The sequence below is a fragment of the Phyllobates terribilis genome, unplaced genomic scaffold (genome assembly GCF_046119375.1).
Source record: "Phyllobates terribilis strain yellow unplaced genomic scaffold, ASM4611937v1 Scaffold_12__6_contigs__length_324123572, whole genome shotgun sequence".
In the NCBI taxonomy this organism is placed as follows: domain Eukaryota; kingdom Metazoa; phylum Chordata; class Amphibia; order Anura; family Dendrobatidae; genus Phyllobates; species Phyllobates terribilis.
The window spans coordinates 42176289-42188591 of record NW_027362772.1 but is presented as its reverse complement, the minus strand read 5'-3'; the positions used below and the strand labels follow the sequence as shown (position 1 = coordinate 42188591).

Genomic DNA, 12303 nt, shown 5'->3' with positions numbered 1-12303 from the left:
CCCCATTTTTGAAACTATACCCCTCAAGGATTTTATTAAGGTGTATAGTGAACATTTTGAACCCAGAGGTACGGCACATTATTTGTTTACATTAGGTCATCATATTGAATAAGTTGTCATTATTCTTGAGCGCAAGTGCTCGCTACTTGAGTTTGCATCGGGTACTCAGGTATGCACCATGTACAGCGTGTGCTCGAGTGACACGCTCGAGTCCCTGCTCCGCATGTTTCACGGTTATTAGACACCCAAAAAAAAACATGCGGGGATCGCTCGTGCATGGCAGGCAATCCCCGAAAAGTTTTTTGGCCGCGAAGCATATGGGGCAGAGACTCGAGCATGTCACTCAAATACCCACGATACTCAATGCATACCAGAGCACCCGATGCAAACTCAAGTAGCGAGCACTTGCTCTCAACACTAGTCGCCATATCGTCATCTTTTTTTCTTACTTTTGAAAAAAATCCCAACCCCAGCCCTAACGCTAGCACAACCCTAGCCCCAGCACAACCCTAGCCCCAAACCCAGCCCTAATCCTAGCCCAATCCTAACCCAAGAGTTTATTTTTGACGCCGTTCCTTGTGCGGTATAAGTGATTAGACGACTTTATTCTTCGGGTCGGTGTGATTACAGCAATGCCAGAATCATATGGGGTTTTTATGACTGACAGCTGTCACACACTAAAAGACGCATTTTTTGTAAAATCTAATTTTTGCATCGCCATATTTTGAGAGCTATAATTTTTCAAGATTTTGGCAGACAGTCATGTGACGGCTCGTTTTTTGCGGGATGACTTGACGTTGTTATTGGTGCCATTTTCAGGCACGTGACATTTTTTGATCGCTTTCTATTCCGATTTTTGGGAGGCAGAATAAACAAAAACCAACAATTCAGGAATTGTTTTTTTTTTTTTTTTTTATTCTGTTCCGCGTGTGGTAAAATTGATGAGGTAGCTTTATTCTTCGGGTCAGTACATTTACAGCGGTACCACATTTGTATCATTTTTCTATGTTTTGGCGCTTATACACAATAAAAGCTATTTTATAGAAAAAAATATTTTTTAGTATCGCTTTATTCTGAGAGCTATAACTTTTTTATTTTTCGGCTGATGGAGCTGTATGGTGGCTTGTTTTTTGCGGGACGAGATGACGTTTTCAGCGGTATCATTTTTATTTATATGCGTCATTTTGATCGCGTGTTATTCCACTTTTTGTTTGGCGGTATGGTGATAAAGCATTGTTTTTTGCTTCGTTTTTTTTTTTTTTTTTTACCGTGTTCACTGAAGGGGTTAACTAGTGGGACAGTTTTATAGGTCAGGTTGCTCCGGACGTGGCGGTACCAAATATGTGTACTTTTATTGTTTTTTTTTTAATTTTTTTTTAATAATATTTATTGATGGGTACATTATATTTTTATTTTTGGTGTATTATTTTTTTTATTTTTTTATAATATTTTTGCACATTTTTTTTTTTTTTTTCCACTTTCACACAGTTTATACACTTTATTACTTTGTCCCACTCTGGGACTTTCACTTTTTTTTTTCTGATCGCCTGCATGGCACAGGAATGGAGCACCATCCCTATGCCATGAAGGCTGTTAGAAGTGCACAGTGTGAAGATTGCTTGGAAATGCACTGCGCATGTCCAAGCAATCTTCCTGCTCTCTGGTGACCCGGATGTTGTCATGACGACATCGGGTCGTCATGGCAACACCCGGGAAGCCTTTGCAGACTGCGCTGGAAGCCGGAAGAGGAGGTGAGTATCGCCGATCACCTCCCCTTGCCCCCGCAATGCCGCGATCGACTTCGATCGACTTCGATCGCAGCATCGCGGGGGTTAATGTGCTGGGAGCGGTGCAGGACCGCTCCCTGCACATAGTACCGGGTGTCAGCTGTGACAATCAGCTGACACCCGGCGGCGATCGCGCCCGCACAGCCTGTGTGCGCGCGCGATCGCCATGATGTACTAATACGGGTCTGGGTATTAAGTCCCAGGGCACAGACGCGTATTAGTACGTCAGATGTCAGTGAGGGGTTAAAGAGAGCAAAAAAAATAGTACAATAAAAAGATAGATTGGATTTAATTGATATACCGAATATTGAAACCAATAAAAATAACAACTTGTTAGATAAAAATCAGAAAAAACGGACAGTAATCTCTTTAAAATATAGTGCACAATCTCATCAACTTAAAAATATAATATTAAAACATCTTCCTATCTTATATGAGCATGTTTTACTATCAAAAATTCTTGACTCTGGAGTTTTGGTGGTTGCAAAAAAAGCACAAACACTACACTAGGAGGATTATTATCATCAAGTCATTCTAATAATATGCAAAAACGCCATACATGGCTTAATTGCAAAGGGTTTTATAGATACGGTTTCAATAGATGTGGTATTTGTCGCTATATCAAAATTACTAAAACTTTTACCAACACCAATGAAAATGAAACACACAATATAAGGAGTTATTTGAACTGTAACAGCAGTTATGTAGTGTATATAATAAAATGCACTACTTGTAATTTGTTATATGTTGGATGCACTACAAGAATATTAAAACAACAAGTGGCAGAACATCTGAGTGATATCTACAATGTCACTAATCATAATATCTCTTGTGCCTCCAGACATTTTATTAAAAAGCACAATAGAGAGACATCTTCATTTCAGGTCTTGGAATTTAAAAACTTGCCTCTAATCCTCGGGGTGGAGACAACAGGAGATGGTTACTTGATCGAGATGCATTTTGGATGTATCACCTAAACACCTGCCATCCAAATGGCTTGAATTTGCGGAGAGAATTATTGTTCCATTATAGCGAGAAAATCATCTGTACATGCGTAATCTTCTATGTCATATGATTTTTTTATGTAAATTTGTGTGTATATTTTGTAAATCTATTTTAACATTTATACGTGGATATATGTATCATGTGACTTTCACTCTTTATGCTGATTGGTGAACAATTGTATATATACTATTTGTATGCCATTTGCAAGCCAGTCTTGACAAAGTACGCAAGCCCTGCGTTACGAAATGCGTTGCCCTGGCTATATAACATGACTGTGGAATCTGATTTTATAAAGTTTTTTCTACAATAAAAGGATTTTGGACTATTTAAGAGGCTGGAAATCTTTTTTCCCACATATGTGTGCAGGGTGACGAGGGTTCTTCTCTACCTAGGACACTGAAATAGCTCATCCCATCTCAGCTCAAAATACAGTATCTTCAAATGTGAAGTTTGAGATGACAAGCTGTATAGAAGTTTCTAAAAAATATGAAGAAAGATGGTAAAACACCACATTGTGATTGCACTTTGGTTTTACCACTCCATCGTCTTTGTATATATCCTACATTAATGAAATTATGCATTTGTCATCCAACTTCTATATTATCATGTCTTTGAAGGTCACTTTTCAAAGACTATCTGAAAACTGCTTTCTTGAATCTTGAATCAATGAGAATGAATTATAGATTTTCAAGATTATATCCATCACTTTATACTGCATCATTCTAGCTCTCGGGATTATCAGTAATGGATTAGTCATCTGGTTTTCTGGTTTCTGGATGAAGAACACAATCAGTGCCATGTGGTTCCTGAACCTGGCCATGGCAGACTTCCTATGCTGTGCTTCACTTCGTCTATGAATTGTACAGATGGAGTAATATTTCTTATACTTTTTTAATGATGTCCTTGTTTCAGTTATTTCCTGCTGTATGAACATGTTTCTTTTTACGCTAAACATGATCGCCAGTGTTCTTCTCATGATGGCCATGAGTATTGACCACTTGGGATCTGTCATATGGCCCGTTTGGACAAAAGTTCACAGAACTTGTAAATTTGTCACTGCAGCGATCATTTGGCTTTTGAGTTTGAGCTTTTCTGATTTACTCTTTTACTTCTATTATTTAATATTCCATGATTACACCTAATGGTGTAACCTTCAGAGGTGGTCAATGTTTTTCATTTTGCGCGAGATACTTAGCACCGTTACACTGATCATATTATTTATCATGTTTGTGATCCCTTTTCTCATCATCTTCACCATTTATGTTAAAATTTTCTTTAAACTGAGAGAGAGTAAGATATCCGAGAGATCTCAGAGATCCTCCAGGATCATCACTGCTGTGATATTGGGTTTCTTTATATGCTGGTTTCCATATTATATCTGGCGACAAATACCTTGGTATGATGAACTTAATCTTGTATTCTCTATATCAAATACTATCATTACCATCCTGGTTTGTGTTAACAGTTGCATCAATCCAATCATTTATGTTTGTATGGCCCAAGATTTTAAACAAGGTATCATCAGATGACTCATTCCTATCCGGACTAGAAAGATCTTTAGGAGGACATCCTAATGACTTATGTAAAGAAAAGAAAGATATGAAATATACTCGCTCCACAAATATGTATCACATACTCCTCTTATCAATGTGGAAACTTCTTAGACTTTATCTCATAGATTAGTTGAAATATATTAATTTCTGATATTTCTTTTAAGTCAGGTGTGTACTACAAGCACTTATACAAAAAGTTATCAGTAGGATGAATTGTCCTTGGGCTATGGCTGGCAATCCTGCCTGGCCCAAAAAACAGGAAATTCAACAGCAAATACAACTAATGGACGATGGGGGAATAAAAGCAGCCCCTTTATGTTTCATCTCTGACAGCTTAGTTTTACTTATTTTGGCATTTTTCTTTACCACACTTAAAATAAACGATTTACAATACTCAGAGATTTACACCAATATTTTCATTGTTTTTCTTAATCACTTCAGAGACTGAGAAAACTTTTCTCAAATGTTTCCAGCTTTGTCAATTTAGAAAATCTCTTGATTTTAAAACTTTTTTCTATTCTTACAGTATATATTAGTATACATTAATGTGAAACAGTAAATGGGAAGTAAACTTTTGCCGTTGAATTCTGGAGCAGTAAAAATATGATATATTTACTTGGTAAATATAAATTTTACTATAGAAATATACATACACGATGTCACAGCACACTGTGATTAATGATTACATGAACTCAAATATTGCTGAAAATGTTAAAAACATAAGGTACTTAGCATTCTTTGATCAAAGAGTGCAAAAGACATCCAACCACTTCAATATATACCTAAATATGAATTTTCCCTACCACTAATGTCCTACCATGTGCCAAACCAGGCCTGCACACCTTTAGTGTTAGATAAGGTTTTGATTGAGAGCTATACCTGGTTACTTTCATTTCACATTCAGATGAGGATTTGTTTGGCACGTGGAGAGGTAGGACGATAGTATTTAGGGACTATTCATATTTAGATGCACCTTGACATGGTTGGATGGCTTTTGCGCTCTTTGAACAAAAACACTAAGTACATTGTAAGAGCCTGGATGAAGAGCTTGGCCGAGTGAAATGGCCTTCACTCTTTTTCTGCTGGTGTCCCCCACTTGACATGTAATTAAGGAATAACTTTTTCAACATTAACGGTCCCAGAAACTGTTCTCTAACATAATGCAAGGCCTCATGTTATTCACGTAACTGTGAGTAGCATGATGGTCTAAATGTGCTCCCATGGCATCAATGTCTCTGGACTTGTCTCTCATTGAGCACATCTGAGACTTCATTGGTTGGTAATTTCACAGGAGCTGCCAGCAACGGATTTTGAAGATTTTCCCACATGCATTAATTGTAGCAGAGAGTTCGACAGATGATCATTGATGACCTCAATCATAGCTGCCAAGGCTTTAAATGCAGAGTTTCTGTATATGGCGGCACTCATACTTCTTACTGAATAAATCAAGGAATTTTGAACATGTAGTTTTTTATTTTTGCATCATTTACAGATCAGTAACATGTCTTCATCTTGAAATTTTTGTATATTCTCTGTGCTGATTTGTATGTTACTTGATGATATATTCAATATATTCCGTGATCTTGTGTTTTCATATACTACACATATCCAGCACATCCTTATATCTAGATGGTCACATTAGAGATGAGTGAACCCGAACTTAATAATTTGGGGTTCATAATGGACAATTAGTGTCTGGCGCTAAACGCTGAACATGGACTTGTCCTGTTAGTCCGTTGCAATGTTCAGAGTTCCGTGAAGTAAGAGACTTGTTTTCCCAGTTCAAAGTTTGGGTCCCCATTATTTTAATGGGTTCGTGTTCTGGTTGAGGTTTGGGTACAGTTCTGGTGCCCGAATCAAACTTTGTAATATAGTTAGAGTCTCGTACAAGAACCCAAACTTCCATGAGTCCTGTCATCCCTAGGTCACACACTTCCCTGGTATACTCTCATTTTACCAGTCTTTGTTCAGGAGCAGTTGTGGTATTAAAGAGTCATTCTCCTTTACACAGACCTCTTTATCTATCATGTTTTCCATATAATTGTTTTTCGGGTGGACGCTCCCTGTCATCTACATATTAATGGCAGGTGTGTACAGTTGTCTTGGGTTGATCCCATGTATGTGCTCATCTCATGTCATGCTGAGTTGTTTGTAATGGTGGGAGACTTTCTGCCATCATAGAGATGGTAATGAGTCTGGACTTGTACCTAATGGGATTTCAAGACTCTGGACAGGTGAGGCCTCTGTGGAGTTTGTTGTGTCTCATGGAAAATTCTATAACATCAATTACATGTTAACAAAGAGATCTGCATCCCAAAACCAATGCACCAATACCTGACTGGTTTCTGGAGTAGACAAAAAGGAAAGGTTTTTTTTAGGTTAGTGCCTGAAATTAGAAAATTTACGAAAAAAAACAAGTCGTTATTCCTGGCATTTTGCATAGCAACATGATGAATCCACAGGAGCAAAATGGACAAAAATTCTGTCAATTCAGTAAATCCTGTTAATTCCATTTGCTATAAAACTATAGAATTTAAACACAGATAAAATAATATCCGAGCAGGTAATGAATGTCTAATATTCCACAGACAAATCTAAAGATACTGAACACACATTTTTCTAAACATGATATCAATAATTAGAGATGAACGGATCGGGCAAAATTTGAATTCTTCTCTTCATGTGTTTTTTTTTCAAAGCAAATTCAATTTGCAGAGACATTCTTCTTTGCAAGTTTAATGCCACTTATTATGGAATGGGGTCTTGCCTTTATCCAGACTATAATAAACTTAAGTTGAGAAAATAAGGAAAAATCCTTTTACACACGTCAATGCTCACATCTCCGGACCCATTGCTCCTCACCGTACACCTCTCTGCTCTTTGATTCATGTTTTGGTCTCTCAGGGCTGAAATCTCTGGACTCTCTCATGATAGGAAGGGATCTTTAGCTCTGATTAGATCACAAATTTTTGATGTCACGATGTGCACCATGACCTCGAGTGCACAGGTGCAGAACCATCCAAGCATCTTTAGAGTGGGAAGTCCCAGTCTAGCATGAGAAGACAGAGGTTTTCAAGATGATTGAGGTGATCGAAAGATGCAATGAGGAGCAGAGGGGACAAAGTGTTGAGCTGAAAGGTTAGCAAAAGGATTTTTTTAACCTTTTACTTGCACTTTGGAAGTAAAAAAATGGCGGACTGTGACTGAAATTTTGCTGAATCTGCATGGAAGTGACCAAAAAAAAGGATGCATTTTGAAGAATGAATAGAGTCAAATTACCCTCAAATGTATTTTCTCATCTCTATTAGTAATAAAAAAATCAAATTGCAGAGATAGAAAGATGTTAGGTGATAGTTAGATAGGCTTGAGAAAGTTCCACATTTCTAATAATACGTTACCACTATGATTTTGTGTCTATAAACTACAGAATTTATTTAGGATTTTGAAATGTTGCCTTTACCTTTTTGTACATATTGGTGAAGAATAAATATGACATAAATATAGTAACATATAGATAATAAATTGTCAAAAACAAAAAAATATAGAGAATAGACATGAAGATAAATAAATTGGTCATTCTATGAGAGATATGTTACATACAGCAACATAGGCATAAAGAAATGCAGTAAATTATTGAAACAGGAATAATCTTGATAAAAATAAAAGATTAAATAAATAGGCATTAGTATATACATATATATATATATATATATATATATATATATATACAAATTCGGAGAGGGGTAGAGGGACACATTACTTCTTTTCCTTGGTTTTTTTTAACTCATTCAATGACTTGTGTTATGTAAATCAGATGTACACCACCTGATACCTACAATGTTGGAAACAAAGGCAGAAACCAAGTGACCCCTCCCCAGTCTACACTGATATAAAGCAGGGTCTCCTCTCTGCCCTCACACATCTCCTGGTGAAGACCTTCCTGGACTCTAATACTCCACATCCTGCACAGCAGAGATTTTCCCTGAGCTCCTTTTCCTCCATCATCTGTAAGGTAAGTGCACACTGACCATATGGACAAAATTTTTTCACATAGATATAGAAATGTCTCATGGACTGACCGCCCTGATAACCGATCTTACTGGCATATTGTGCTACAGGAGTAGATCGATAGCTGAGGGCATCAAAGTTTTTTTTCTTTTGAGACCCTTTTTATACATGGGACTCATAGACTACAGATGCTCCCAACCACTAGTAACGCTGGCAAACTCTCTTCCAGTAAGACGCTGCCTTGACACTCAATTTTTTGCATTTTTTAAACAACTTCTTGTCTTTTCCAATTATACTAGAATAAAAAATGATACAAGTGTAGAGTTAGCCTCCTATTCTTATTAATCACCTTATAACTCTTTGCCTTCTTCCTTTTTCATTATAATAATAACCCCTTCTTGTCATGGATAATTCTCATTGTTGCACTTTCAATTTCTGAAAGTGGAGTATGAGTAGTTTTTTTATGGGCTGAGTTGTTTTATTGTAGGGCACCATTCAATTTACCAAACTATGTACAGAACGATAATTATTCTGTTTCCAAATGCATTTTGTCTATTTCTATATTTTACCATATATTGGGGTTTCCCATAATTGCTCAACCACCAAAATGTAATCTATCTGTATCGGGTGATTATACATTTATATTGTTTTTAAATCATATTTAAAAAACAGTTTCATATTTTTTAATAATACTCATTTGTTTATTAGCTTGTTCTGCTATTTTGTTCCTGGCACACACATCTTTTTTGGATGTTATGTATTTTGGTGCTTTGCAGGAGCGTAACAACATACATTGAAATTGGATTGTAATTTTTGGGCAATAACTTTATACTTTGGCTAATCAAACGTTTTGCAGACATGGAGATAACAAACATTTTTTAATGTGTTTTAAAGTAAATAGGCAGAAGAGGGAAGTGATACAAATTGTTATTGATTTTTTTAAACAATTTTTATGATGTTTGAAACTTTCTTTTTCATTTTGATTTCTTGTTTCTTTCCGAAAATTGAATCTGTGATTGTGTGAACGTTTATTTAATAGATTGAAAAACAGTTGTATTTCTAAAATTTCTTATGTAGAACTAATGGCTGAATTTCAGAGGAGATGGCAGCCATGTTGGCCTCCAATAGTCCCTCTTTCTGCCATGAAAACCCATCTTCTCCACATTATCATTAATTGGGACACTTGGCTACTGCAGTGATTCCAACCCTGGGACTACATACTTCATTTGTTAATGTCACAGATATGCAATCAAATTATAGTGGTTAGATTAAGATATTAGATCTCATCATCAATAAGCTGGTTGCAGGGTGTTTTGTAATCTATTGATATTTTACTTGCCCTTTAAATATCTTGTGGCTGCAGTTTTACCTCTGACACCTCCACCAATCAGGAGCAATTAAAAAAATGTGAATATTATAAACAACACGACTAAAAAACTAACATTTCTCTTTTTTTCTTCTCAGATAAAATGGCTGCAGCAGTAAATTCTATTCCAATAGAGATGAGGCAGGAACTGTTAGCCGGAGTTGACTACATCAAAACTGTGGGCAACAGATTCCAAAAATTGGATTCGGCCATAATGGACATATTTGGGGAGCATTTGTCTGAAATCTTATGCAAAAAGTACACTGGACATTGGTATCCAGAGAACCCGATGAAAGGACAAGCCTACAGGTAAGTCATCAGTGGCATCACCAGATATGTCCAGAAAATATCCATATTGGTCTTGCAGATGCTCTAGAAATTCCCTATGTTGTACTAATGGTATCTCATCTCTAATAACTAATTTTTGTCTTTTAGATGTATCCGAATCAATGGCCAGGACAAGGATGAAAGCATTCAAGAGGCTTGTGCTCTAAGTCAAATAAGATTTTATGACCTTGCACTGCCCAAGGAATTCACCTTGTGGATTGACCCCTTTGAAGTATCTTGCCGGTGAGTAGTCGCTCTGTATATAATATTCAGAAGATTTGGTTCCAATGATTCGCAGGACTGATAACCATATCTTATTGATTTATCTTTGGACAGGTTGGGGGAAGAAAATTTCCCTTACACTGTTGTAAGCTTCGATCCGAGATCACCTAGAGTAAAAGATGTTTCTGTAGGACCAGAAGAGGATCAACATGAAGCTTCCTCTTCGTGTATGGTTGACTGCGCCATACAGGTTTCTGAAGATGCTGAAGATACCATCTCATCATCATCATCACCAAGGCTTAGTGATGATGAAGATAGTGGAATTGATGAAGCTCCCAATTCTCCAGTGGAGCAAATATGGAGAAATACTGGACCAGATCAGGTAAGAAATCCTTAACATTTACTGACACTTGGGGTATAGGACAGTGACACTTGCTCTAAGGCTACATGACCATAAGACTGACACGTGGGGTTTGGACCAATGACTCTTGGACGCAGGAAAAATTAAAATTTAGTGAATTAACCCTTGGTGTTCTTGTATTTTCAGGCATCGACTGCCGTTTTTAGGACTTGGGCTCCGCTCTGGTTTCCCCCATGGAGAGTTCAACTTTTCAGCAACCCCTCAAATGAACTACAGTATCGGCCGTGGTTTTAGATGCTGCAGGATACAGAATTTAGAGACTGAGAATCATATAGAAAAAAAATTATCCTTACAATTACTTTTATTTATTTTTTGTACAAATCTGAATCTTTTTCTTGTAATAAAGATCCTGAGATGAATCCACAACTCTGTGATTATTATTATAATTATATGTAATGGAACTGGGAACATCACCAAAATTACAAGAATCCCACATGGTTTATGTTTAAGAGGTGGGAGGGGGCAGGTAAATCAAATGTCACTATGTCCTCTGAAGTGTTTACTGAGCATGCTCTAGCTGTCAATGAGAAACCAGGCAATGTGTCATCATTTACAGACATCCAATATGAAGGCATTTTTACTTTAAATGTTGCACAACAGAAGAACATTTCCACAACTGTGCACCATTTCTGATCTCTCCAGGTGTCTGTGCTTGTGTATGCAGATTCTTCAGACTTGTCAATCATTCCCAGCTTAGGATCTTAACTCTACAGGCCACTTCCCTGGTTTCTCTGTGATGCTTTATTTTATGGCATCATTTCACATGAAGATTTTCTTTCCACCCATATGCTTCAGGCCCTTGTCATCACAACATCTACAACATTTAATAACTTCATAAAAGCACAATAACACATACCGTAAGTGTCCACCTCTTGGACTTGTTCTACCACCTATCCTCTGCATTCACATCATATTTTTAGGAATTCTCTTAACCCAGAAAATTGGAACAATACTTTAATTGTTACACAATAGATTAAGTGTTCTCCACGATGGTGTACAATCTGTGGTCTTTTCTCTGTAGCCTGAACTCAAGTCACAACTATGTCGGTCCCTCAGATGGCTTACATTCCAGTTTTCAATCACTCTCACTGTAAGGCCACATTCACACAATCAATGTTTGATTTGTATTAAACACCAGTATTTTTACTATTATACTTTAACTCTGATTGTTCCACTCTTGGTTTTGGCTTACAAATCCTGATGTAAAATACTGACCAAATACAGAACATGTGAACTTGGACTTTTATATGGACCGACCAGTGGCACGATCCAATTGCTTCTCAGTTGACTTTTTAATTGACAGTCTTTTAAATGCCTGTTAACATTCACAGACCAAAGCAAATGAAGTCTGCTGAGGGATTTATACTACATCTACCTAGATAGCTCATTGAGCATAGGCTGCTATACTTTCGGCAGTGCGGATCTTGTTGATAGACGAAGATGCTCCTCCAAAAATAATCTCTTGTGCTGTGCCAAAAATCATTTCACATGATGGTCTGGCATTTTGCTCATTCACCAGGTGATCAGCATCCTGTTTACACTGCAAGAAAATAGTTAATTGGACAATTTTAACAACATTCTTTCACAATTATCTTGCATTGTAAATGCCCCTTC

At 37.0% G+C, this 12303-nt stretch overlaps 1 protein-coding gene across 1 annotated transcript; it reads left to right on the top strand.

The window, feature by feature from the left end:
* Window positions 1-9825: 9825 nt before the first annotated feature.
* On the top strand, window positions 9826-11538 carry LOC141171674 (maternal B9.10 protein-like). The gene is made up of 4 exons (XM_073655336.1): window positions 9826-10028; window positions 10155-10289; window positions 10383-10650; window positions 11485-11538. The coding sequence occupies exons 1-4, from the start codon at window positions 9856-9858 to the stop codon at window positions 11536-11538; spliced, it is 630 nt and encodes a 209-aa protein (XP_073511437.1). The 5' UTR covers window positions 9826-9855.
* The last annotated feature ends 765 nt before the right edge of the window (window positions 11539-12303 follow it).

Excerpts from the sequence above, each read along its gene's own strand:
- LOC141171674 (XM_073655336.1), top strand. The coding sequence starts at position 9,856 with ATGAGGCAGGAACTGTTAGCCGGAGTTGACTACATCAAAACTGTGGGC. Across the intron at positions 10,029-10,154 it reads ATGAAAGGACAAGCCTACAG|ATGTATCCGAATCAATGGCC; the intron begins GTAAGTCATCAG and ends TTTGTCTTTTAG. Across the intron at positions 10,290-10,382 it reads CCCTTTGAAGTATCTTGCCG|GTTGGGGGAAGAAAATTTCC; the intron begins GTGAGTAGTCGC and ends ATCTTTGGACAG.